This window comes from Mus pahari, chromosome 17 (assembly GCF_900095145.1).
Source record: "Mus pahari chromosome 17, PAHARI_EIJ_v1.1, whole genome shotgun sequence".
Lineage (NCBI taxonomy): Eukaryota > Metazoa > Chordata > Mammalia > Rodentia > Muridae > Mus > Mus pahari.
The window spans coordinates 62300098-62327518 of record NC_034606.1 but is presented as its reverse complement, the minus strand read 5'-3'; the positions used below and the strand labels follow the sequence as shown (position 1 = coordinate 62327518).

The 27421-nt window shown below is 49.9% G+C and overlaps 1 protein-coding gene across 2 annotated transcripts; it reads left to right on the top strand.

Annotated features, from left to right (window-relative positions):
* The first annotated feature begins 5026 nt into the window (after nt 1–5026).
* Endou (endonuclease, poly(U) specific) lies at nt 5027–26155 on the top strand. 2 transcript variants are annotated; one of them, XM_021217092.1, is made up of 10 exons: nt 5027–5217; nt 9826–9948; nt 15718–15780; nt 16220–16360; nt 16764–16935; nt 17480–17679; nt 22540–22653; nt 23256–23362; nt 24093–24235; nt 24993–26155. In XM_021217092.1, the coding sequence occupies exons 1-10, from the start codon at nt 5163–5165 to the stop codon at nt 25111–25113; spliced, it is 1239 nt and encodes a 412-aa protein (XP_021072751.1). In that variant the 5' UTR covers nt 5027–5162; the 3' UTR covers nt 25114–26155. The 2 variants fall into 2 exon arrangements, with proteins under 2 accessions (XP_021072751.1, XP_021072750.1); XM_021217091.1 differs by lacking the exons at nt 5027–5217; nt 9826–9948 and adding an exon at nt 15322–15640.
* Nucleotides 26156–27421: the final 1266 nt, after the last annotated feature.

Sequence of the window (27421 nt, the reverse complement as noted above, 5' to 3'; positions counted from 1 at the left end):
CTCTCTCTCTCTCTCACACACACACACACACACACACACACACACACACACACACACACACCTTTGCTCACAGCCTTGCTGTCTCCTTGAGGCTCCTTATGTCTGTCTGCCAGTCCCATCCGTGGCTTTGTGTGCGTGCCGAGCCTAGACTCTTTCCAGAGTGGGTGGAGGCCCTGTGATAGCAATTTTACTTCATCAGCACTGTTGAGGTGTATAAAACAAACACTGGCACAGTTGCCTGCCATTCTGCAAGTGTTTCAAGTATGCAGGTCATTACATCCACAAAAAGAGCAGGAAACTATGTTACCAATTCAGAAGCTGCTAGAATCCTGGGTTCTGTCTATCTATCTCTCACCCTGCCATGTTGGCTGTCCCTTGAAGTTGTACCACCAAAATTAATATATACTAGTGGTGTGTTAGTTTGATGTTGCTGTAGTAAAATACCAGACATTAGATACGTTCATAAAGGAAAAAGGTGGAATTTTTGTCTGGTTGGTTTGAGACCAGGTTTCACTATGAAGTATTTAACAGACGTCCATCATGATACTTATATTTTCTTGCCTCAACCTCCAGAAAGCTGAGATTTTAGGCATGCAATGTCTGGCTTAGGAAGAGGTTGGAGGCCAGAAGCCAGAGATGATGTGAACTTCCATTGTTTCAGGCTTTGGTGTGGGCCCAGTGGTGTATGGCATCATAAGGAAGTGTTTGTAGGAAGTAGACATTGGAGCTCTAGACAAGGTGGAGAGGCCAGGCTTGCTTGTATCACAGCCTCTCAGGGAGAACTAACCTTGGGGATCCCATGAGAACAACGCCCTAGTCGCACCCCATTGGGGTCTATCTCTTTTTTTAAAAAAAATATGATGTATTTATTTTATGTATATGAGTACACTGTCACTGCCTTCAGACACACCAGAAGGTGACATCAGATCTCATTACAGATGGTTGTGAGCTGTCATGTGGTTGCTAGAAATTGAACTCAGGACCTCTGGAAGAGCAGTGTTTCGTTTGTTTGTTTTTGTTTTGTTTTGTTTTGTTTTTCGAGACAGGGTTTCTCTGTGTAGCTTTGGCTGTCCTGGAACTCACTTTGTAGACCAGGCTGGCCTCGAACTCAGAAATCCGCCTGCCTCTGCCTCCTGAGTGCTGGGATTAAAGGTGTGCTTCACCACATCCGGCTTGAGCAGTGTTCTTAAAGGCTGAGCCATCTCTCCAACCCCTAGGCACTACCTCTTAAAGACCCACCACCTCTATATCAACACACCTAGGAACAAACTTCCAAAATGTGAGCCCTTGAGGGACAAACCACAACCCTGCCACCACAGAGAGCTTGAGAGCTTAGGTTCTACCTGCAATTCCCATTGGCTACAAATACGTGCATATAAATACCAGGAGGCTCTCGCTCTGTAATCCCCAAGCTTGGGAGCTGGAGGGTCAGGAATTCAACATCACCCTTGACTTCTGTCTTAGTTAGGGTTTACTTCAGTAGGCACCACGACCAAGGCAACTCTTATAAGGACAACATTTAACTGGGCCTGGCTTACAGGGTCAGAGGTTCAGTTCATTATCAAGGCAGGAGCATGGCAGCATCCAGGCAGGCATGTGGCAGGAGGAGCTGAGAGTTCTACATCTTCATCTGAAGGCTGCTAGCAGAATACTCACTTTCAGGCAAATAAGATGAGAATCTTATAGCTCACACCCACAGTGACACACCTACTCCAACAGGGCCACAACTTCTAATAGTGCCACTCACTGGGCTGAGCATATACAAACCATCACAGCTTCATAGTGAGTTCAAGGTCAGCCTGGGCTATAGAAAACCCTGTGTCAAAACACACACACACACACACACACATGCACACCCTAACAAGAAAAAAGACACAAAAGCTCATAAAATAGTTAAAAACAGTTCTTATAAGCTACAACTTCAGCATGAATCCCTGGGTCCTACTTCCTGGGTCCAATTCCCTTCAGTGTACAGGATAAGTCATCTGCTGCTTTTATTTGCTAATATCTTTAGTCAGGTCCTTAGTGACAAGGGATAATGTGTGAGGCTGCTCAGTCCCTTCATGCTTTCTTAAGACCATTCCTGGACACATAGTGACTGTTCTCTAACATGTGTGAGATGGCCAGATCAAGCAGCTGAGGGGACTTGGGATTCTCTGTCTGAAGGAATTTCAGAGATGAGCCACAGAAATGGCTGGGTGGGTACAAGGTTAAGTGGCAGTGCAGGGGTTAACTGGTGCCATGGAGAGGTGACTGATGTGCCAGAGGCATGAAATGATATCTGATATCCAGAGCAGAGTCTGTCAGGACAGACAGTGAGCAGAGGGGGTTCTACACAGAGGTCAGCATGGGTGGGGGCTGAACCATACCCACAGCCCAGGACTCGGAGAGGGTGGGCCCAGGCAATAACTAACCGTGATGCTGAAAGTCAGGCTGCCTGCAGACTTCAAAGGAAAAGGCTTGGAAAGCCTACTGGGCTGTGTAGCATTCAAACTGCTGTAGGAAAGGAACCCACATGTGGCCAGCTGTGAGCCTTAGTGAGATCAGATGGGAATGGCCTGGCTGGGCTTTCTTCCTAGGCCTAGGCCACAGCCTGGAGAGAGCATCTTTATGTACTGGGGTCTCTTTGGAAGCTGAATCTGCCCCTCCCCACCCCAACCCTGGAAATGTAATCCAGACCTCCCAGAGCTGGGAGAGTTGAAAAAAGTTCTTCCAGACTCTGCTCCGTGTTGACATTATTTGGTCTTGGTTTCACAGGACCAGCATGGTAGAGTATAGGCTGGCCTGGGGACATTTTATATTCCTGGGGCCAGTCTCTGTCTGTCTGTCTGTCTGTCTGTCTGTCTGTCTGTCTGTCTGTCTGTCTCTCTCTCTCTCTCTCTCTCTCTGTGTGTGTGTGTGTCTGTGTGTGTGTCTGTCTGTCTGTCTCTGTCTCTGTCTCTGTCTCTCTCCATCTCTACCTCTGACCCTGCCAGGTCCTGGTTCCCAGTGAGCCCGGTGGGCAGAGGACTGTTGCTGGGTCCATGTGTATTTTTTACCTGCAGAAGTCAATGGTTTTCAGAAGGCCAGAGCCCAGGGACTGGGGAGACAGCTTGCTATGAAAACACAAGAACCCGAGTTAGGATCCCAAAATACAAATAAAGGCCAGACAGAGCAGTGCCTGAATCTGCAAAGCCCAGAACTCCTTTGGGAATACAGGAGGTGGTGCAGACAGGAGAATGTCTGGAAGCTCACAGGCCCGTGAGCCTGGGAACACCACCAGAGACGATAGACATCTTGTCTTAAACAAGAACCAATACCGAGGTTGCCCTCTGACCTCCACATATGTATGGTAGCATGCGTGTCCCTGGAGTCATTCCTATAAACATAGACACACATACACACAAATAGAGAGACAGGCAGACACACACACACACACACACAGAGACAGAGAAATGGAGACAGTCAGAAAGACAAACAGACAGACAGACCCATAGACACACACACAGAGGCAGAGAGATGGAGACAGTCAGACAGACAGATCCATACACACACACAGATGGAGACAGGCAGGCAGACAGACAGATAGACACACAGATGAAATAGGTAGGTTGTAGGTAGGCAAACAGATCAATAAAGAGAATAGATAGATAACTCACAGAGAGACTTGTTAAGGCCTAAACCCAGTTACAACATAACACTTATTATAAAATGGCGGCTGGGTAGCTCTCACCAGATTGGATGCCCACTTCCCACATCTCTGATGGCTGCCTGCTCCCAGCCCTAGCAGCCTCAGACCCTTCCCCTTGGCATTCTTTCCCCTCACCCTTCACCATGCACCTCTCTGGATCCTTCCCCACGCTGGTCCCAGTCTTCTGGAGTTTCCATGGTGGCTCCCTGGAAAAGTTTGTCAAGACAGAAGCCTATGTGAGCGTCTGGCTGCAGGAGAACTGAGAAGGGGGAGCACTGGGGTTCCTAGATGACCAGCAGATAGAGAAGCCTGTCGGGGGTGCTTGTCTACGATGACGTGAGCATCCGGCTTAGTTAGGGTTTCTATTGCTGTGGTAAAACAACCCGAAACAACTTGTAGAGGAAAAGGTTTAATTTGTCTTACAATCCTCCAGTTACAACTCATCACCAAGGGCAGGAACCTAAGATAGGAACGTAAAGGCAGGAACTGAAGCCATGGAGGAACACTGCTCACTGGCTTGCTCCTGTGACTTGTTCAGCCTGCTTTCTTAGACAACCCAAGCCTGCATGGCCAAGGTTGGCACCGCCCACAGTGGGCTGGACTTCCCATGTCAGTCATCCACCATGGAAATGCCTCAAAGGTTTGCCTATAGGGGCATCATTCCTTCTTCCCAGATGACCCTAGTGGGTGCCAAGTTGTTGTAAAACCTAGCCAGCAGAGAATCCAAGTTTCTCCACAAGTCACCTCTGCGTGAATGAGCTGATGAATGCTGACTTAGTGTCCTGATGTCTTTCCCCCAGACGCCTTAACTAATTTTCTCTATGCTGGTCCTTCTTAGGCTGTAGAGTCCTAGGGGTTAAGAATGATATCTGTGAGGGGAGACGAGCAGTTCGGAGAGGATGTACCCCAACCTCTTCAAGAATGATGGCACTCAAGGGACAGTCTCACAAGCACTTGGGATCACGGAAGTGATTTCTATACTGAATGAGAAATGCATCAGCTATGTGACCACCGCAGTTCGAATGGGTGTCTAGAGCTACAGTCTCCAGCAGCCCAGGTCTGTGACTGGGGGTAAGTGGGTGTTTAGAATAGATCATCCAAAGATGAACACATCAGTGCTTCTCACTTGAATAGAGAACCTGCCAAACTAGGTTCGTCTTGCTGCGTCTGCTAGTGTGGCCTATTTTCCAGCTACAAATAGCAAGCATTACCTGTTTTAAACATCTGGCATTACCTGCCTGCTTAGTCACCTTCTCTTAGGCTTCAAACAGCTGTGGGGCCCCTCCCCCTCCCCCTTCCTCCTCTCTACCTCCTATCCATCTGTGATCCATCCCTCCCCCTTTTCCTTCCTGGAAGGATCCAGCCACACCAGATCCACAAGTCCTGGTGTCTTTAAAAGGATCGGCCTGAGGGATACGGCTCATCTGGGCACCGTGACGTTCATCTTGATTGTGGTGGGAAGTCCAACGGCCGCTCTGCTGCAGGTGGCATCATGAAGGCCCATGTTCCTTTTATAGTGGCTATTCTCTGTGGTCTAGCCTGGGCTGGTAAGTCATTCTCTGGTGGGCACAGGTGTAGACTGGGTTGCCTAAAGAACAGAGGGCTGGGGCATAACAGGGGATGAATGATGTCCTAACCCGGTGGACCATTTGACCTGCCCTTGCTTGAGGTTACAGGATCAGGCTCTGAAGTTGGCTAATGATGCGGGGGGATTACAGAGCTGAGGTCTTGGAGGATCAGCTCCAACATCACTAGAAAAACCAGACTCCATACTTGGATAAGGTTTTGTTTTATTGGGGCTACTACATGGTTTGAAAGGGAAGGAGGTTGCTGAGTTAGAGTTACCTGGATGCCCTTGGTCATTTGTTCTTCAGCTGCCTGGTGATAGGTGGGCGTTAGGGGATGGGTGGGCTCAGGAGAAAAAAATCATAGCCCCTGACTCAGAGGTGAGCCCTGTCTAATTTGGGAACGAACGAACCAACGAATGAATGGTTAGCGTGATGGGGATGGGGGTGGGGTTGCCCCAGGTTAGGGGGAGCTGAAAGGTAGAGAAGGGATGTGCCTTGCATTTGCAGGTAGTGATGGAAGGAGGTGGGGACTGGAAGAGGAAAGGGACACTTTCCTGTTCCATAACTGTGCAAGAGCTGCTGTTGCTGCTGCTGTGTTAATTAGCGATTAGTGGGTGGTAGGCAGGAGGGCCGAGGGAGGGGGCTGAGTTCCATGAGAGTCAGAGTTCCTGCCATTCCAGCCTCCCAGGGTGATCCTGCCTCAGACTGTGAACAGGATCTGATAAGTCAAAGCAGGAGGAGCAGTCGAGGGCTCAGCCCGTTGGGACTTGTCGGGGCTGTAGCATAAAGATTTCTAGGAGGAGCCAGCTTTTGCTATCATCCCCATCAGGGGACACACAGAGAAACCCCAGGGGGATTCCTAAATAGGGAAGGCATGGAGGGGAGAAGCCATTCCCATGGCACTCGACACTACAGGCACCTCTTCGAGGACTCAGCTCTGCTTAGGGCTGGAATGGAAGAGGAAGAAGGGAAAGAAGGGGACGCCTACGTAGGCTCGGGACCTTGCCTCAGGTCTGCCCACTGAGGGAATAGAGGAGAGCGTGTGGGACTAACTAGTGTAGGAGGATGGTCACGGGGCTTGGGATAGGACTGCGTGGGAGACATATGGTCCTTGGAGGAGGTCCCCGAGGGCATGGCTGTAGTGGTTTCAAAGGTGCAGGCAGCCCTGGGTGACTAGGGCTGAAAGTGATGATTAGCCTCTGCTGTTACATGATGGGAGGTGAGGGGAGAGTGGACGGAGGGACACCGGCAGGCAGCAGTGAGCGTCCAGCATCTTCAGACCTGGATACCAAAGTGTGAGCCACACCAGGCGTCACGGCCAGGCACAGGCCGTGGTTGACAAGCCAGACGCCTTCCAAGGCCTCGGCTGGTTCAAGCGAACAGAGGCAGGAAGCTGCTGGTCTTGGAGGTGAAGGTTTTTGGTTCACTGGGTTTCCATGGGAATAACTCCTGGGTTTTCCTAGGAGACCATCATGTGGGGATGCCTCGGTTGCCAAGGGGCCTGAGGGCTGATGTATAGGGATCTTCTGTCTATCCAGGCATGGCACCAACCTTTATTGATGGCCAGTGGAGAAAGAGCTGTGGAAGTTGTGGCATGCTATGGTCTGAGAGGAGGTACAGAAGTGTAGCTCTCCACGGGGGAGGGAATCGGGGCTCTGAACAGGGAGTGGAAGGGGGACCCGGGGCTGAGAGGACAGACAAGATGAAGGAAGGCAGAAGAGAGGTAGAGATGAGGCAGAGGGGCGAGGGACATAGGCTGCTGGAGCAGTGATGTCAGCCCTAGCTTGGTGAGTGAGGTTTATACAAAGGCTTTGTGACAAAGGGAGGCACTGGGTGGGAACCCAGAGTCACAGGGAGGAGTCATCTAATGTCCCCACTACAGCACACTGAGATTCCCTGTGAGGACAAAAATCCCTCCCACCCTAGCCTGCCACTCCCATGACACAGAGTTACCTTGAAGCAAAACAAATTCACAGAGGAACATGAGACCTGCTCCAAGGCAGAGAGATGAGAAAAGCACACAGCATGGGCCACTGGGAGAGCTCTCCTGGGTTCCACAGCATGGGCCACTGGGAGAGCTCTCCTGAGCTCCACAGCATGGGCCACTGGGAGAGGTCTCCTGGGCTCCGCAGCCAGCTATTCAGTTGTTCTCTATTCCTGCCAGCCCTAGAATGCAGGCGGCGAATTCCACCCTAGGACTCTGCCTCGGTGGCCCATTAAGAGCAAGGCCCCTTGCTTGCTAGCGTTCCCTCCCTCGGGACTCTGGGTGTTCTGCCAGGCTGGTAGGGCAAGCAGCTGACCCAGCCTTCCTGTACTGAACACTACTTTTTCTTAAGACCTTGGCGTTTAGGTGCCAAGTGAGATGACTTAAGATTCATGAGGGGTTCCCTGTGTGCTTGGATGCAAAAGTGGCCTTGGGCTTGGCCTCCTTTGGGGACAATCCCCTGGAGCAATGCCCCGTCTCCTTGGGTGTGTTGGAGGCCCTGTGGCCTCGGGACCTGGTTTAACCTGGACCTGACACCTCTCAGATGTGAAGAATAGACCCATAATGACGATGACATCATCAGGTAAACAAAACATTCCCAACGCACACACGTGTGCTAACAACCAGCTCATAGCACGGCCCAGCTGAACCAGGGGAGGGAGTGCAAAGGAGTTTGTGTGCAGGTTCCCTGACCGGGACCATTGCTGCAGCCAGTCTGGACATCTGCCATCTTTGATATGGATGTGGAATGCTGCCATTGTTTATTTACATAACAAATACCGAAATGGTTCTGTTCTGTGTCACACGCCACAGGAAGCGCCTTGCCAATGCTAACTCACTGAATTCTCATACATGGCCTATGAGATAGACTCCAGTTTTTTCCTATTTTTACAGATTAAAAAAAAACAGAGCCACAGAAAGTTCAATAACTTGCCCAGGCTCGCACAGCCGGAAGGCATGATAACCAGGGTTCCAATCCGGAGTCCAGCCTCGCCCTGCTGTGCACCCCTCCTTAGGCATGATATGACCCCAACTCCACGTCTCACTTGAGGCAAAAATGCTTCTCTCTCCCTTTCTAGTCTGGGTACATGCTCAGCTGTAAATGTCAAGTTTCCTCTTGCTCCAGTCCTTGCCCAAATATCAATACAAAAGTGTTACTTTATCAATCAATTTAGTGCAAGCCCCTCCTTGCTGTAGTTCTAAGTTCAAGGACAACTCCAGCCCTGTGGTCTAAGTTAGGTTTATATTTCCTCATTGAACCAATCCAGGCGCTCATGGCATCTCTCTCTCTCTCTCTCTCTCTCTCTCTCTCTCTCTCTCTCTCTCTCTCTCTCTTCTTTTTCTTTTTCTCCTTCTTTTGAGATAAAATCTGATGCAGCTCAGGCTGACTTTGAGCTTCTGTTATCAAGGCTGGTCTTGAACACCTGATCCTCCTGCCTCTATCTCACAAGTCCTGGCATTATAAACAAGTGCCTGGCTTCTGACTCTGACCCTGATTCTGCACAGTCCTCAGGCTGGTTCCCCGGCTCAGTGTTCCTGACCCCGAGACCTCAGGAGTCACCACAAAAACATCCTCAGTCAAAAGTGGGGAGACCTCTCCTCCACCTTCTGCTCCCCATTTGCTGTAATAGTGGGCACAGTGGGACCTGGTTTCTCTTTTAGAGTGGTAGCCTGCTTGTCTTGTTCTTTGCAGAAGTTCTGGTCATTGCCAGGTGTGGTGGCACACACCTTTAATCCAAGCTGAGGCAGGGGAATCTCTGAGTTCGAGGCCAGCCTGGTCTACAGAGTGAGTTCCAGGGCAGCCGGGGCTACACAGAGAAACCCTGTCTTGAAAATCAAAACAAAACAGAGAAAACAAAACAAAAGTTCTGGTCATATGCCCCTTGTGACCAAAAGCTTGCTTCTGTAAGCGGTTTGTCTGGGGCATGGGATGTGGTCTGCGGTTGCATAACAGAATCCTGTCCCAAAGCCCAGTTCTCACCCACATGGGCCTTGTTCCCCACCCAAGCACAGAATGCATTCCAGAAGCTAGAAGGAGCGAAGATGTGACAGGGGGTAGGGTGGAAAGAAGGGTGAAGGAGGGGAGAAGACGGGAGAGCAGGGAGGGGCGGCCTAGGGGAGTGGCAGTGACTCTCCTTCTGGCCACTGACCTCTTTCTTCAGCCTGGTGGGAGTTGAAAATCTGAGAAAATTTCACCCCTAAATGAAGTTTTTTTTTTTTTTTTTTTTTTTTTTTGTAATCTGGGAGCTCTGGCTACATCCGCTGTGTCTGGGAAGTGGCAGTAGATTCTGGTCAGGCCACGGCTGTGGAGTTTGTGACCATCTTCTTACTGCTCACACACTGCCTCTTTGCTTGTTTCTGTCATGGGGTCCCTCAAGTCAACAGGCACCTGAGTCTGAGCCCCTGGTTGGTGCTCTGAGTCCGGGATCACACCGGGCAGGCTGAGAGTGGAGAAGGTCTATACTGAGTTGGGAGGCTGTAAGCAAGCTTGTCTTGCAGGCAGCAATGGCCTCCCCTATCTGTCCCTGAGCTCTCCTGCAGGGGCGATTTAGGAAAAGTGTGGGGTCCCTGAAACGCTGAACCGGTGGTCTTGACTGTCACAGGAAACCTGGAGTCGTGCACGTCTCGCTGTAATGAGAAATTTAACCGGGGTGCTGTCTGCCAGTGTGATCGCCGGTGTCCCCAACATGATGACTGCTGTGACGACTATGAACATCTGTGCACTGGTGAGACATCTGAGGGATGAATGGTTGGAGACACAGCAGGCCAGACTGTGTGCATGTCTGGATTGGTGTCCATGTGTCCAGAGCAAGGCTGGAGACTGAGGAGAGGGTTCTAGGACCCAGGAGGAGAGCGTGGAGAGCAGAGATTACAAGGTTACAAGGATCAGGGATTTGGTGATTGCCAGTCTCAGGTTTTCTAAGAAGTTCCTAAAGTAAAGTAGGGCAGATGCTATTGACTTGGACGATCTGTGGAAACCATCAGGATTAACAATATCTCGAAAGCTTAAGCACTTCTCCCCACCCCCCCAATCGGAGAACAAAGTGACACTTTGGTATATGTGACATTACTCACTATCGGTCACACTGGAAAGTACACACATAAGTGGTAGGCAGCACTCACATTCTTCATGAACCTGGGAAAATAGCAGGGCCTCTGTGATGTCATAACAAAGATGGGGCTTCTCCAGGGAACCCACTGAACAGCCATGGCTTTCAACTTCCTTTCCCATGCCGGGTGGAAGTAGCACACAGCTTTAAATCCCTGTCCTCTGGGAGGCAGAGGCAGGTGGAGCTCCATGAGTTGGAAGCCAACATGGTAGATACGGTGAGTTCCAGGATAGCCGGGGCTACATAGTGAGAATCTGTCTCAAAATAACAACAATAACAACAACTAACAAACAGCAAAACAAAACAAAACAAAAAAGCAAGACATGCCCTTCCCCGAAGGCCATTTATTTCTCTACCAGCACAAATCCAAATGCATTTCTCCCTCCTCAGGACTGGAGATTGAACCACGGGCCTCAGGTCTGTGAGGAAGGTACTCCTCTACTGAGATGTATTCTCAGCTCATTTTCTACTTTCTGTTTTGAGACAGGATATGACTAAGTTTCCAAGGTCAGTCTTGAACTCACTATGTAGCACAAGCTGGCCTTGAACTATGATCTTCCTCTGCAGCCTGCCAAAGATGGCTAAGGTTACAGGCTTTTTGCACCCAGGCCCAGCTAAGTGAATACTTGTTGACAAATTGTTTTTTAAATATATTTTTTTTATTTATGTGAGCATGTGTGAGTGAGTGAGTAATGTGTGTGTGTGTGTGTGTGTGTGTGTGTGTGTGTGTGTAGCTAAGAAGGCCAGAAGGTGTTAGCTCCCTGGAACTGGAGTTATGGGCAGCTGCAAGCCACCCGACACGTGTGCTGGGAATCTAACTTCTTCCAGTTGCGCCACTGCTCTTAACTGTTATGCCATCTCTCCAGACCTTGAAAAATCAGTTGAACGGACTCCTTGTTTAGACGTTTGCAGTGCTGTAGACTCCTGTGTAGAAGGATCATCTGCTGTTGTGACATGACGCCTTTCTGGGTTTGCTGTCAAACCATGTACCCCACACCAGTTGGGAAAGCATAGTCACGGGTGATGGAAAGCCCGGTCATAGATGACAGGGTGACAGGTCTGTGTGGTTATACAGGTTGGCTGAGCTGGCAAGCTAGAGCAAAATGCAGTGCTCATCCTTCTCACAAGATGTGAGCTCTGGAGAACACCCATGTTTGCTAAGAGACTCCCAACCCCGGGCTCCTTTCATTGTTGTTTTTGCTTTGGGGGTGGGCACAAGGTTTCTCTGTGTAGCCCTGGCTGTCTTGGAACTCACTCCATAGACCAGGCTGGCTTCATACTAGCCTCTCGAGTGCTAGGACTAAAGGCGTGCATCACCACCGCCTGGCGGAACTCCATTTCTTAATTTGCTCAAAGGTGTCTTCTGTTGACCCAGCCACGAGCCCCTCCTAAGTTTGCTTCCACTCACGTGAAACACTCTCCAGTTTACACAAAATGCACCTATATATCTACTTGCACAGGTCCTAATGAGCAGGCCCAGGCCCAGAGCTAACTGGCAGAACCAGAGCCCAGCTTTTCCTGCTGTGCCAGGACTGTGGCTCACTGGGCTAATCACTCAGCAGGTACAGAAAGGGCTATTCACCCTGAGCCATCATGCTGGCCTTTTAAGACAGAGCAAAGCCAACCTGCGAGCCATTTCAGCCCCCACTTTCTGATCTGCAGCTCAGAGCTTTTTAATTTTTTTTCTATACAAAATATCTTGGACTGGTTGAAAGTCTGGCTCAACTCACAAAAGTCTATTCAGCATAGAATGTAGCTAAGGCGTGTGTAGATTTCCAACACTTGCAACACAGCCTGGCACTAACTCAGCAATGGGTTGAGCCTCATCTGGGTGAATAAACTGACTTGTGGTCCTGATGGTGATGGTGCAGGGCTAGCCAGTCATCTCACCAACAGTTTCAGAGCCATCGGAGTGCTGCCCTTTCTTTGTGGGTCTGGGCAGCTGTGCTCCACCGTGTGATGAGAGGGGGAGTTGAGACCCTTTGAAATAGCCTTTCCTCTTCTCCATTCTTACTTGATCCCCCTCTGCCCAAAGTCAAGGTTTCAGTCACTCAGCCTTTCTGGTAAAGGAATAGGCAGCGAGACAAACATGCTGTTTTGCCAGGTGAAGCCAGGAAGAACAGGAAGATGGCATCTCATATCCGTTAATGCCCGAGAACGTTCTCTTGAGTCCGGCTAGCAGTTGGGGGGGGGGGTGCTGCCCATCAGCTGGCTGGTATCCTTTTCTTCTACCTGGGTAGAAATCTTGGGTATACAAGGAGCATTTCAACTACTGTCCTTGGCAGCTTCTGCGTGCCTCAGTATATGACAGCAGCGAGTGAAGCAGCAGATGGGAGGGACAGCAGGAGGAACTTTCTAGGATTCAGCTCTTGGGCAGGCCTCTGATACCAGGACTTTTATTCTATAAGTGTTATAGCTCTTGCGTGGGTCTAGGATACTGGTCCTCGGGGCTCTGTAAGTGTGACAGCTTTTGTGGGGGCCTGGAGCACCAGGATCCCACAGCTGTTCTATGGCTCTTAACTGAAGTTGACCCTGCGATCTGCTCTGGCCTCGGTCAAGGAGTCTATCCCTGAGGAAGCAACTACTGCCTCTCTTTCTGTTCGATCGCCTGCTTCTGCCACTTACAGAGGTGGAATGAATCCCTTGAATGTGACAGAACTTAACTAGGAGATCTGGGAGAGCAAATCAATGTCCCCCAAAGCCACCTCTAGCTGGTAGCTTCGTGGTTTGGGGATTCACGGTGACGTCTACAAAGGGTAAGGAAAGGGTGATGAGGAGCCAGTGAAGAAAATGAATGTGGCCAAGTGAGAAAGATGCTACACAGTGGGAGGGTTTTACGGCTGCGAACAGATACTGTGACCATGGCAAATCTTACAAAGCACAACATTTAATTGGGGCTGGTTTACAAGCACAGAGATTCAGTCCTTTATCATCAAGGCGGGAACCTGGCAGCATCCGGGCAGGCGTGGTGCAGGAGGGGCTGGAGTTCTATCACTTGTTCTGGAGGTAGCTGGGAGAAGACTGTCTCCCACGTGGTTAGGAGGAGGGTCTCCAAACCCACCCCCTGAAGTGACTCACTTCCTCCAACAAGACCACACCCACTCCAGCAAGGCCACACCCCCTAATAGTGCCACCCCCTGGGCCAAGCATGTTCAAACCCCCACAGAGGGGTTCCAAGGATCAAGCCTACCACCTTGTTGCCTTATCGGTGACCTTTTATGAAACTTAGGGTGAGAACAAGATTGGAACTGAGGTCACTCTTACCGAGACAGGTGATTCCGAGCGCATGACAGGCCTAACCAGTAAGAACTGTTCACTCACCCTCTGCGTGGTTCTTTGACCCAGCAGGAGCGGTAATCATGTGTTAATGGTCCAATGAACGGAGTGGCCGAATGTCTCATAATCCACAATGGGCCTTGACTTTACTTTCTCCCAGGAGCTAAAGCCTGCCTTAAAAGCAGCACACATTTCCCATGGTTCCCTTCCGCACACCCCCCTTCCCCGCTCCACCCTTCCTGACCTCTACCCTCTAGCTGTTGTGATGGCTAGCTTGATTTTTCCGGCCCAGTTGCTGCCTTTTAATTTGGGTTCAGGTCAGCCCACTCTCAAAGGGGAGCGAGGATGCTGGGCAGGGGCTGGGGGGGGGAGGCATTTTCCTAGGTTCAATGTCACAGGGCCAGGATGGGAAACACAGGTGGGCGTCTCCTGCCCAGATCCTGAAGCCTGATGCTGAAGTTGGAGAGAAGGTGTGTTAGCACCAGTCACAGTGTGCAGATAAAGCTTGGCGCTTACTCCAGTTGTGGCATCAGCCTTTTGAGATCGTTGCGATCATTCCTCCCTCCATCACACCAAGCTTCTTAAACTGTTTCCACTTGGGACTCCTTTATGCCTGAGAGACTTTTACATGACCCTGGGCACATAGCTGTATAAAACAGGTATATCAAACATTCACTGTAATAGCCAAGTATGGTGGTGCATGCCTGTAACCCCTAGCACTTGGGAAGTGGAAGCAGAAAGCCTAGGGGTTCAAGGCTCTCTTTAGCTACATAGCGAGTTTAAAGCCAGCCTGGTCCACCCGAGGGCCCTTCTCACTAAACATTTAATAGAACCGGTCCTAAGCCAGAAGAATGAGGCTGGATCTCTCGGGGGGACACTGGGATAACCCAAGCAGTCATGGGGAGCGGAGGGGTGGCGAGAAGAGCAAAGGGCCATGCAATTCATAACTCTCTGCAGTCCTGAGCTAGAACGGACTTGTTGGGCCTGCGCGCTGTGGCGACAGGCACAGTGTATGCTGTATGTTCAGAGCCAAACGTGCAGTGGGGTCACATGACGTGTGATTGAATCCTGCCAGAAACACGTCAGATTCATTACATGTTTTATTTTGGGTTTAATTTTTTTTTCCCACCCATTGCCTGTCCAGAAACATTTTACTGGTGACAAGTTCTCTGTGACCCCGTACTCAGTTATGTGAGCCTACATGAGGCTGTGTGTGACCCACGGCTAAGCGGGGTTATGTCAGCAGGGGAAGGGCTCTGCCTCTGGTCGGCTTGGGTGTAAGCTGTTACAGTCCTCAGAAGCTGGTGACAGGGCGCTGCTAACCGTTTGAGATGGTTGTGCCGGGGACTGTGGTTTCAGGATCCGGAGTAAGCAGCTGCCATCATCTGGTGGCTTCCTCCACACGCTGGAGCTGGCACGCAGCTGGTATGGCTAGCTGTTTTGAGAACAGTCTTTTAACCCCGGGCATCTGAGGCTGCCAGTTAGGGAGTCAAACTGTCCCATCCCACGCTGACTTACGGGCAAACGTCATAAGGAGGACTTACAGGAAGAACCTGAAGAATGCATCCTACTATTAGCAGTGATTTCGAACAGATTCTTAACCGTGCTTCAATAATACTTAACACCTGCCCAGCCCCCCAGGGAGAGGTGGGTCCCCACTTACCCTCTTAATAGGAACAGGGTGTTCTCAACCGAGAGTCTCTCGTCATTTGGAGAATGCTAAACTGCTCTATTCATGTGGGGCAACTCAAGCTGGTTTTCAATTCAGAAGGGGCTCTCCTGTCTCTTCCTTTTTTTTTTTTTTTAAACATATTTTTCTTTTTATATCTTTTGGGCGCAGTGGACACCAAATGCCAGAATGGTAGGAGATTTGTCACCTGGGGAAATTATTTTTGTTTTGTTTTGTTTTGTTTAAATTTTCAGTCATCTGACCTTGGAAAGCCTTCCATTTTCAGTCCTCAGCCTCCTGTGTCAGATAAGGGCTGTGGTGGGGTGTCCGGATACCCTTTTGACACACGTGCTTGCCTCCAGGGTGGGAAGCCCAGCACCGGGGAGAAAGCTGGAGGGAAATCCCAGCATGGATGGTGACTTTATTTTCCTATGTCATAGCTGAAGAAGGTCCCCCAGAGCCAAAGGCATTCCTGGATCCAGAGGACGAGATCCCAACCAGCCGTAAGCTTGAAGCCCAGATGGGGACACCCGGGGGGTGACAAAGGGAAATGGTGCCACACCGGGTGCAAGGACCCAGGCCTAAGCCAGAAGAATGAATCTGGAACAGTCCAGGGGAGACACTGGCATGATCCAAGCAGCCGAGGGGATGGGAGGGGTGGCCAGGAAAGCATCCAAGGCCTGAGGAGGGAAATGAAAGGGATTTTATTTTTAGAGTGGAGAGATTATAAAAACAACAGGCCCAACATCAGAAAGTGAAGGATTTCCTGATGGCAGAGTGTGCAAGAAGCTATGCTTGTTTGTTGGTGGTAGCGATGGATTTTTCCAGGAGACCTTTAGCAAGGAGTCAAGCTAGGGGTGTGGGTAGAAGGGCTGGTCTTTAGGCTCCTAGCATACCCTCTAGAGGTTGCCAGGGACTCAACCCGCCTCTCTGCCCTCTTAGACCTGTACTCTGCACCGAGCTCCTGCCAGGGCCGCTGCCGGGAAGCCTACGACAAGCACCACCCTTGCCACTGTAACGACCGCTGCCCAGAGTTTGGGAACTGCTGTGAAGATTTTGACAGCCTGTGTGGTGGTGATCACGGTCAGTCTGCTCCGTCAGCGTAGGCCCAGACACGCGGGAACTGTCTAGAGTTCTCCCAGTGTGGTCCTTGGACCGGCAGCAGCAGCTGAGAATCCTTAGGAGAGGATGGTCCAGACCTGCTACTCAGAAACTCTGGACTGGGCTGGCCAATTGGATAAGCCGTCTGGGAGCCTTGGTGCCAAAGGGTGATATCATTCTGGGCACACGGTGGCTGTGACATGTGCTGGTCTTAGGGGTCTTTTACCTTCCCGCCCTCTAACTACAGTATACTGGGCAGTGTTCCCCGTCACTAGAGCAAGCTTCCAGAAGGGGACAAGAGGGGGACAAGGGGGACACACTGATCTTCAGACAGTTGGTGCTCTGCCTCTCTCTAGTTCTCATGCCGTCTCTCAATTCCTCTCAGAGGGTTTCTCCCACAGCAGTGATGCCGTCACTAAGGAGGAGCTTGAGAGTATCTCCGAGACCATCTACAGGGTAGATACCAATAAAGCCCAGAAGGAAGACATTGTCCTTAACAGTCAAAACCGGATCTCCCCGTCAGAGACAAGGAACCAAGTGGATCGATGCCCAGAGCCGTGAGTGCCCCTAGCCCTGTCTCTCCTCCACCTGCACTTCCTTTGATGTCTTGGCTCTTTGCTCCTCAAGTCAGGCAAATGCAAAGGGAGATGATGTCTGTCCCTCTGACATGGACAACTGGTGTCCAGAAACAAAGACATCACCTTGAGCTTAGGTGGCTGTATAGCCAGGTTCCTGTGGCTGGCCTTCCAAGAGGTGAGATGGAAGGAAACAGACCTCAGAGTTGGCTGCAACTCAGTCCGGTGTCGGTGATACACTCCCTTAATCCCTGGACTTGGGTAACCAAGGTAAATGGATCTCTATGAATTCCAGGCCAGCCTGGTCTACGAAGTAAATTCCAGGATGACCAGGCTACATAGAAAAACCCTCATTCAAAACCCCAAGCCACACTAAACCATAAAAACAACACCCTCCCAAAAAAACACCTCAAGTTGCCCCTAGCTCCTGAAGCCATTTCTGTGTCCTGCCTGGGTCTTTCTGGAAGATTGGGGGAGAGTTTCAAGCGCACATTCAGGTCTCTCAATGGGTCTCCATCTTACCCAGGCTCTTCACTTACGTCAACGAGAAGCTGTTCTCCAAGCCTACCTATGCAGCCTTTATCAACTTACTCAACAATTACCAGCGGGCCACAGGCCATGGGGAGCACTTCAGTGCCCAGCAGCTGGAGGAGCAGGGCGTCTTCCTGAGGGAGGTCATGAAGACGGCTGTCATGAAGGAACTCTATAGCTTTCTCCATCACCAAAGTGAGTGAGCCTTCTCTGCTGCTCAAAGCTGTGGGGTGAGGCGTCTCCAGGAGAACCAGACACCGCTGAGGTCTCTGTGGGAGTGGAGATGGGGTGGGGTGGGGCAGGGAGTGAGAACAAGCAACAGAGGCTAGTAACATCCAGAAACGGCCACAGACAAGCCACTGAGATCTGGGCTCTAGCAGGAGCAGGATGGCCTTCTGGCTTGCTTATAGCATCCCATCTTTTGATTGGATGTCAGATATCTTGTGAGTTCTCTACCTTTGAAAGGGGCTGAGGGTCCCCATCCCCAGCTCTTCTCCTACTCTGGGCACTTTTCAGTCACCTCACCGATCTCAGAGTCACATTAGAAGCCACAGTTTTGGGTTCCCGCCACCTCCTTCTGGGCAGTAACAGAGAACTGGCCAAGGCTCAGAGAGCCTCTCTCTTGGTAAGAGGTCTGGCTGGACCACCTCAGATACAAATTCATGCACATCAGTCCAAAAAGGGTTTTGGTTTTGGGACTTCCTGGCTCTAGGTTCTGTTTGTTAGTGTACTCCAGATTCCTTTCCTGAACTCTGGCAAGCCGGACTCCGTCTCAGAGGCGGATCAGTATGGGTCTCCGTTGCTGGCCCTGGGGACTGCATCCTGGCAAACCTGTCTGCAACCTTAGACAACAACAGTTACCAACGGTTGTTAGAGGTGAAACATGTGAGGGATTCTCTAAGCTACATGCGATCCTGGGATGCCCCCTGGTGCCTGCTCTGCAGTAAACACGTGAGAGACAGGCATGCCGGTGTTTCTCAACCTTTGGAATGCTGCTACCCTTAAAATACAGTTCCTTATGTTGAGGTGACCCCAATCATAAAATTATTTTCCTTGCTACTTCTTAACAGTAATTTTACTACTGTTATGAATCATAATGTAAACATTTTTTTAGAGATGATGGTTTGCCAGAGAGGTAAGGTTGAGAACGGCTGGGCTAAGTAAGCCCTTGGTTCTTAGTAAGAGAACCGGAAGTCCAGCCAGGCCGGAAGTTCTAAGGGAGCAAGGAATCGGAAGCCGTTTTCGAATACTTAGCTCAGGCTTCGCAGCACTCACCCCCCTCTCCCTCAGCCAGGATCCCGCTATTCTGTTATGTTTACGAAGGCTCCGATGGCTCAAGCCAGCATATCTTTAGAGTATGAGATATTTGAATATGGCTCAAAACAACTCAGATCAGACAGACTTGGTTTGAGTTCTGTTACCACCCGTGCGATTGTGGTGTTATGGTGTCAAGGAGCCTCCCAAATTCCACGTTATTAGAAATGTAATCTCAGCCAGTTGTTGTTGTTGGTGGTGGCAGCTGTGCACACCTTTAATTCCAGTACTCGGAGGGCAGAGGCAGGCGGATCTCTGAGCTCTTAGCCAGCCTCGTCTACAATGCAAGTTCCAGGACAGCTAGGACTCCATAGAGAAACCTTGTCTTGGACCCCCACCAAACAAACAAACAAACAAACGAACAAACCCCATAATCTCTAGTGCCGTGTGTTAATGGTAACCAGAGGTGAGAACTTTGGGAGCTGACTCAACTTCAGATTCATGGACTATCATTTATTATAGACTCCACCTCTCTTTAGTATACCTGCTTCGCCTGGCCCTTCTCAGATGCCAGCACTCGATATTTGATTTCCTAAACTCCAGAATGTGAGTTAACCAAACTGCTACTCAATATAAATCATGTGGTGGCAGGGATGTGGTTTGGTAGCACATGGCAGACCTTCGCAGTTTGGATGTCACCTCTCCCAGTCTTATCTGTGACAGGAGGTCTTTGAGGACTGATGCTTGTGGTGTATCAGAGTGGAAGCCCAGCAAGTACTAATAAGGGTAGCTATTTGGTCTGGGAAGCCTGTCTGTGATCATGTCTACTCAGGCTTGTTTCCCATCAGCGTTCTAAGTCCTTGAAAGGAGAGAATATTCCCGGTATCTGTTTTGGATCCTCCACATAATTCTGGAAGTCTCTGATTTAAAACTTCAGCTCTGACCTTCCCCTTGGGGCCCAGTGGCCTTCTCAACAACACCACTCAGCTATCTGTTATTTACATAACACAGTGTAAAGAGAAAGAACTCACTGTTCCCACCTCTTCCCCAGACCTGCTCCTCCCTTGGTCTTCTCATCTCAAAAACATCGCCATAATCCATCAGCTCTCATGCCCAAAGCCTAGGAGTTAGGGTGTGTGTGTCTGTGTATGTCTGTGAGTGTGTGTATATGTGTATATATGTGCATGTGTGTATGTGTATGTCTGTGAGTGTGTGTCTGTGTGTATGTGTATTTATGTCTATGTTAATATGTGTGTATGTATATGTATATCTGTGTGTATGTATATGTGTGTGTTTATATATGTGTTTATCTATGTATATATCTATGTGTATGTATATATGTGTATGTCTGTGTGTATGTATATGTATATCTGTGTGTATGTATATGTGTGTTGATATATGTGTATATCTATGTATATATCTATGTGTATGTATATATGTGTATGTCTGTGTGTGTATTATACATGTATGTATGTGTATATATGTCTATGTGAATGCGTGTATATATGTGTATGTCCATGAGTGTGTATCTATGTGTATATATGTGTGTATGTATGTGTGTGTCTGTGAGTGTGTGTCTGTGTCTATGTGTGTGTATGTATGTGTCTGTGAGTGTGTGTATGTATGTGTGTCTGTGAGTGTGTGTATGTGTGTCTATGTGTCTGTGAGTGTGTGTCTGTGAGTGTGTGTGTGTCTGTATGTGTGTCTATGTGTCTATATGTGTGTGTATGTATGTGTGTGTCTGTGAGTGTGTGTATGTGTGTCTATGTGCCTGTGAGTGTGTATGTCTGTATGTGTGTCTATGTGTCTATGTGTGTGTATGTGTGTGTGTCTGTGAGTGTGTGTGTGCAAATGTGTGTGTGTCTATGTGTGTATGTATGTGTCTGTGAGTGTGTGTGAGTGTATGTGTGTGTGTGTGTGTGGCAGGAGATTATACCTGCTTAGCTTGTGCACGCTAGGCAGTCGGTTTGCCCTGAGCTTGCCGCCCCAGCACGGTGGATTTGACTTTACTCTTCACCCCACTGCTCCCCGCCCCTGCTTCCCCGTCAGTCATCTCCATTGCTTCCACTTCCAAAGCACGTTCCAGAGCCGCGTGCTTCTTACCCCTTCTTCTCTGCTGCCACTAGCTAAAGCCACCACCACCGACTGGAGAAAGCACTGGCTTCAGAACTGGTCTCTCTGCTTTTGCCTATAGGACACCATTAACCTTTTTACATACAAGTCAGAGTGGCCCCTTAAACACAGCTCATGTCACATAGTTGCCCCCCCAAAAAAAAAACCCTTCATGTCTATTGTCTTGTCCATTCATCACATCCACTGTCTTAGTTAGGTTTCTGTTGCTGTGATAAACAGTATAGCCAAAGACAACTTGGGAAGGAAAGGGTTTATTTCATCTGACACTTCCAGCCCAATACTGAGCAGGAAAACTGGAGGCAGGATTTTGCTAAAAACAAAACAAAACAAAACAACAACAAAACACACACACACACACACACACACACACAAACACAAACCAAAAACCCAGCCATGGAGGACCACTGTTTCCTGACTTGCTCCATATGCTCCTTTAGAGATCCCAGGCTCACCTGCCTAGGGGCAGCACTGCCCACAGTGGGCAATCATCAGTTAAGAAAGTGCTTTCATGCCAATCTGACAGGCACTATCTAGGTTGAGGTTCCCTCTTCTCGGATGACTCTAGCTTGTGTCAAGTTGATAAAAAAATCAACCAGGCCACTGTCTACCACAAAGAACCTGCCACAATGTAAGAGTTCCATCTTTGGAGCCCTACTCTGTGGGGTCAAGTGCAGTGGCTAACAGCGTGTGTCCTCTTTCATGAGTTTTGTGGCTTTTGTCTACCTCAGTTTCTGCATCTCCAAGTTCAGGCTGACAAGTATCATTAGTTATGTGAAGATTCAGTGTTGCTACAGATTCACTTGGTGCACTAGTGTGAATACAGGTAGTATGAATGCGGCTGGTGTGAATGCGGCTGGTGTGAATACAGCTAGTGTGAATGCGGCTAGTGTGAGCACGGCTAGTGTGAATGCGGCTGGTGTGTATGTAGCTAGTGTAAACACAGCTAGTGTGAGCGCAGCTAGTGCTCGGTGGAGCTGCACTGTTGGTGTTTTATTGCTAGAGCATATCTCTGGAGAAGATCTGGCCTTTCTGCTATGGCTTGAAGGATCTGGGTGCTGCTTCCTTCTCTGACTTGACTTTCTCCCCTCCTGCTCACCATCTTCTGGAAATGTCTCCTCGGATCTCTGGGTAGAGAAGTCCTTATCCTCCAGGTATGTGATCACCAACAGCCCCCCTTCCTGGCCCCAGCTCCACCTCCTTTGCCTTGGAAGGTAGAGGTAGGCAGAGCTCTGAGAGTTCAAGGCCTGTCTGTTTTACGTACCGCATTCCAGAACACCCAGGGCTTCTTAATGAGACCCCGTCTAAAACAACAACCAAACCCAAACCCTAAAACACACAGACCTGACGCCCGTCTCCTCCTCACGCTGCTGTTATAGGGTAGACTATATAGTAATCTGAGACATTAGTTCTTATGTTTGTTTATTATTCGTGACTTCCCATGAAAAGCAAGCTGTAGAGACAGACCCTGTGTGTGCGTGTGTGTGTGTGTGTGTGTGTGTGTGTGTGTGTGTGTTTGTGCTCGTGTACTCCTCAGCCCATTGACCATGTATAATGAGAGTCTGGCCATGCCTGCTGGGCCCATCTCTCTTGATGCGCTGGAACAGGTGTCCTTCCTTGCTTCCCAGGACCTGACCCACCTCCTCCCTGAAGAGGTCTTTGTTTTTTCAGACCGTTACAGCTCAGAACGAGAGTTCGTGGACGATTTGAAGAACATGTGGTTCGGGCTCTACTCGAGAGGCAGTGATGAAGGGGACTCGAGTGGCTTTGAACATGTCTTCTCTGGTAGGCTTCTCTGCTTGGCTGGGAAGAGTGGAAGAGACAAAGATGTCTGCTTAGGGTCTGGACAGCCCTGAGTATTGGTTAACAGGCCACCAAGCCACTGAGCAGGGAGGGACTCCCAGGCCAACTGTGAAGGCACCTGAGACGTCATGCTGACGAATGTCAGTCGCTTCAGAATATCTAAGAGGGTCTTGGGTTTCCAGGGTTCTGTCTAGGGTGAGCAAGTGTTTACTGGCTTATTTGCCTCTGAGCAGTTCTCTGGTTCTACCCTTTGCTTAGGGACTTCCTATAGAAGCGAGTGTGTCCCTTCATCCCTGAAAGTTCCCACCGAGCCTGGCTTGATCCTTCGCAAACAGTCAGAGGAATATGCCAGGGAGGTGGATTGTCTAGAAGAAAGGAGTCTCCTGAGGCCATGAGCCAAAATAGAAAGGGCGAGCATGTGAGGGTGTCAGGCAAGGTGCTAAGTAAGCAGATGAGTATTCTAGAAGTCAGAGCCTGGGCATAGGAGATAGGCTTGGTGTGGAGTGGTAGAAAGGGGATTGTGGAGGAGGAGATGGAAAGGGAGCCCAGACCGTCACCCACCCACCTTGGACTCTTCATTACAGGTGAAGTGAAGAAAGGCAAGGTCACTGGCTTCCATAACTGGATCCGCTTCTACCTGCAGGAGAAGGAGGGTCTACTTGACTACTACAGTCACAATTACGACGGGCCTGTGAGTACCTGGGCTGGAGGAGCCTTGGTGGTAGCTGGACTTCCTGCTCTTCCTCTGCCTTCCAAGCAGTCAGACCTCCTTCTCACCCTGGCCCTCCCAACCTCCCAACAGGGGATAGGGATGTCATGTCCTCATCTGTTTCAGAGCAGGTTTCTGCCCCAATACCAACGGTAAAGTCTCCAAACCTGCTGGGGATGGGAGACAGAGGGCACCACCTCCCAGGGGAGGGTTAAGGTCAAGGGCCAAGGCTTTGGAGCAGAGAACAAAGGCATGCATCCCCCCACTCCTCCACCCCCGGCCTGGATGTCCTTGAAGGGTGACCCGAGTGTTCAGACTGGCTAACTGCGCTAACCAAATGTTCGGACTGGCTAACTGCGCTAACCGAGTGTTCAGACTAGCTAACTGCGCTAACCTGCATGTTTCATTTGAAACTTTTGCTGTCCTACACCAGAAGATGATTTGGGGCAATGAACTGGCCTCCTGCATGTGGAGGACCATAGGGAACAGATGTCCCTGTATTCTGGCTTGAGCCCATGGATGTTACAGTGACCTTGAAGCTCATAGCTTCAGACTGCGGGTCTGAGCGGGACCCAGACACTCTGCACAGTAGACTGTCCCTTCTGTCTTTTTAAAGAAGCCAGTGTCTCCTCATGGACCTGCATACATACTAGCTGAGTGTTGGAGCCTGCCTAGTTCTGTCACGTAACCTTGGCTGTCCTTTCCTCTGCAGTGGGACTCCTACCCCGATGTCCTGGCCATGCAGTTCAACTGGGATGGCTACTACAAAGAAGTGGGCTCTGTCTTCATCGGCAGCAGCCCTGAGTTCGAGTTTGCCCTTTACTCTCTGTGCTTCATCACCAGGCCAGGCAAAAAGTGAGTACTGGGTGACCAGGGGACTGTGGCAGAAGGGGTGTCTCTGACTATTGCCATCCAGGATAGCATCAGGAGAATCTGAGGCTGCCGGGGCACTCGGAAACCACTGTTCTCCCCTTCAATGGTTACGTAGTTAGATGAGCTTGGTAGCAGCCAGTCTTCATCGAGCAGTGGAGCCATCTCCTCCCCTTTTCCCTCCCAAGTGGAGCATCCGAGAAGCCAGCAGTGCGACTGCCCTGCCTCCCTGAGCCTCCCTGGTTGGCACATGAGGCTGTTTGGGAGAACCAGAGAGTCCCTAAGAGAGCAGTTGATAATAACTGGTCCCTGTCACTTGAGAACTTGTTTTGGGTCCTAATACTTTTTGTTTTTATTTGGGGGGGGGCTCTGCCTCACCACGGACCTGGGGTTACAGATCCTCTTGCCTCACAACCTATTGTCATGTGCTGCAGTACCTTGCTCTGGTCCTATTACTCTCGAAGCAGAAAGCAAACACCTAATTTCCGAAGCATTCGGCTCGAGGCGTGCAGAGTATTGCTCTGGGGGGATGAGGGCATTGTCCCAGAGGCAGAGAGACATCAAGGTCTGGGCTTGGGAAGCTTGCTGAAAACAGAGAGTTGGAGCAGGGACTTTGGAATGCAGGTCACTCTGTCTGGGGGGCTGGGGCCCTCCTGCCGGGATGACTAGATCTTTTCCATCTGGAACAGAGGTAGGTGAAGTTGTGGGCTCCGCTAATTCAATTCATGATCTTCCCCTACAGGTGCCATCTGAGCCTGGGTGGCTATCCTTTGGCCATCCAAACCTACACCTGGGATAAGACCACCTACGGAAATGGCAAGAAGTACATTGCCACAGCCTACGTGGTGTCTTCTTCCCAATAGACCCTGCGGCCAGCTGGGGTCTGAGGGCAGCGGACCAAGCAGGGTCCAGGTGCTATTTGCTCTTTACTGGGGAGGGGAGGGACGAGTCTGGGAGGAATCCCAGAGCTCAGTTTTGCAAAAGGAATCTCGAATCTAGAAATGGCCACTTGGGAGAGAGAGAGAGAGAGAGAGAGAGAGAGAGAGAGAGAAAGATATAATTAGAAAAATGCAGAGAATCAGCCAAACCTTTGTCTTCCCGTATTTTGGCAACATGAACTGGGAAACATCTCTCTCTGCCTAGAGAAAGGAGCAGCCTTCAAGAGCTCTTTGCTGTGCAGTGGAGCCATGAGCAAGTCCTTGGCCCCACACTTCCCTCTAATGTGAAGGGGAGGGGTCTTCCCCTTTCCCTCCCTGGGGCTTGGGGACGGGGATGGGGGGAGGCTGAAGGTATTATGACTGTGAAGTTGTCTTCAGTTGTTTTTAGGGAGAACAGGTAGTAGAAATTCAGGATTATCAAGTGGCCACCAGTGCACACACCCCACAGCTGTGACTCAGCCTTGTGTTGGGTCCCAAAGAAGCAAGCCTTAGAACCAAGCAGGTGAATCTTAGAGAGTCAGCCAAGGACGCGCAGAGTCACGGGTTGGGTGGTAAGTGGGCTAGGACATGTGTTTTCTTCAGTCCTAAACATCTGTGTGGCCAACTCGGCATCTGCTTTTAGACATTTCCTGCTTGCAGATGTTCAGTGCAGTTATAGACATGCGTTTGATCCCACAGTTTTGTTTCATTTCAAAAGAATTCCCCTCATAGGAGGACGGCTGAGCATCAAAGGAGGACAACAATCTATAACTGGGTGTCATTGACAACTATATTAGTGTTTATTCAGCTGCCATAGTTTGAAACATTCTGGGCTGGGAGAAGAGGGACCCCGGGGTTTCTAATTTCAACCCCAAATTGACATGTTTATTCGTGCCTGACGCTCAGGAGCCAGATGTGGGCCCGGCAGAGCCAGGCTTGTACCACAGCTCAGAGGTGTCAAGTTTCCAATTAAAGCCACTGGAGAAAATGTGTCTCAACTCATCCTTGTATTTTTTGACCTTGACTGTCAGTCTTGTGGCCTCCTCCCTGGAGCAGGACTGGGACACTTGGCCGTCTGGCTCGTGAATGTGTTATCTAGATGAAGCAGCTGAGGCTCAGCAAGTCTCTATCCTGGGGAGGAAGAAAAGAATCCTTCCGGGTACACCTGTCACATGAGTAAAGACTTGTGAGGAAGGGATGGAGCCTAGTGGCTTCAGCCCCAGGAACCTGTCCCCTGACCACATACATGAGGAGTGGAAGGATGCTCAGAGCCAGCTTCTGTGGCTGCAGGGGTTGAGGGAGTGGAAGGAAGGCAGGGTGCTGGAGAGACAGGTCAGATTGTTTAGGCCACAGTTTGAGGAAGACTTCAGGCAGGACTAACTCCTTCGAGGCACAGAGCCTAAGATGGACAAAGCAGGGCCTTGTCCTGCCCTCCCTAGGAGTGTCCCTGGTCCAGTGGGCAAGAGAAGGGTTCGGAGGACTTGGTAGTCAAAGTGTAGATACTGAAGTTAGGTCGCCATGTGTCTAATCAGGGTCTGTCCACAGGACAGACTTATTCAGATCAGTGTCTTTAACAATAACACAAGGAAGCGACTAATTACCAGTGTGAAATTAGTAATGGAAAGATAATACACCATTCTTTTCAGCTTTTTGTTGTTCTTGGTTTTTTTGTTTGGTTGGTTTTTGTTTTTTGGAGATGGGGTAGCTGTAGCCCTGGCTATCCTGAAACTGACTGTGTAGACCTGGCTGGCCTTGAACTCACAGAGATCTGCTTGCCTCTGTTTCCCCAGTGCTGGGATTAAAGTTGTCGGATACCACATTTTGAAATTTTATTTTACATGTAAATTTTTTTTCTGCATGTATGCCTGTTCAGTACCTGTGGAGGCCAGAGGAGGGTGTTTGATCCCTTGGAACAGGAGGCCGTTGTGGGCCCCACCCCCATGTGGGCCCAAGGTTGCCATTCCTATTTGTCTGATTTATGCAGATTTTATTTTGCACTAGGAAAGGCAATCCACCTTTGCCAGATTAACTTTAACCTCCGCCCACTGGTCCCTCATCCTCTCAGTTCTTTCTGGTCTCTTTAAAGTTCTCCTTAGTTGATAACTGGAAAACAGAGAGACACAATGATGCTACTGTATCCCAGGGTCTAGACCTAAGCTTTGCTGGAGTCAGGGGTGAAGTAACTGAAAAGTTGAAATAACCTTTGTTAAAGCTGTGCTGAACAGCCGTTTTTTATGCAATGTCTCATTTGGAA

Bases quoted from the DNA above. Each gene is read 5' to 3' on its own strand.
- Endou (XM_021217091.1), top strand. From the start codon at position 15,325: ATGCTAAACTGCTCTATTCATGTGGGGCAACTCAAGCTGGTTTTCAAT. The intron at 15,781-16,219 runs GTAAGCTTGAAG...CTGCCCTCTTAG, and splicing joins GGACGAGATCCCAACCAGCC to ACCTGTACTCTGCACCGAGC. The intron at 22,654-23,255 runs GTAGGCTTCTCT...TCTTCATTACAG, and splicing joins CTTTGAACATGTCTTCTCTG to GTGAAGTGAAGAAAGGCAAG.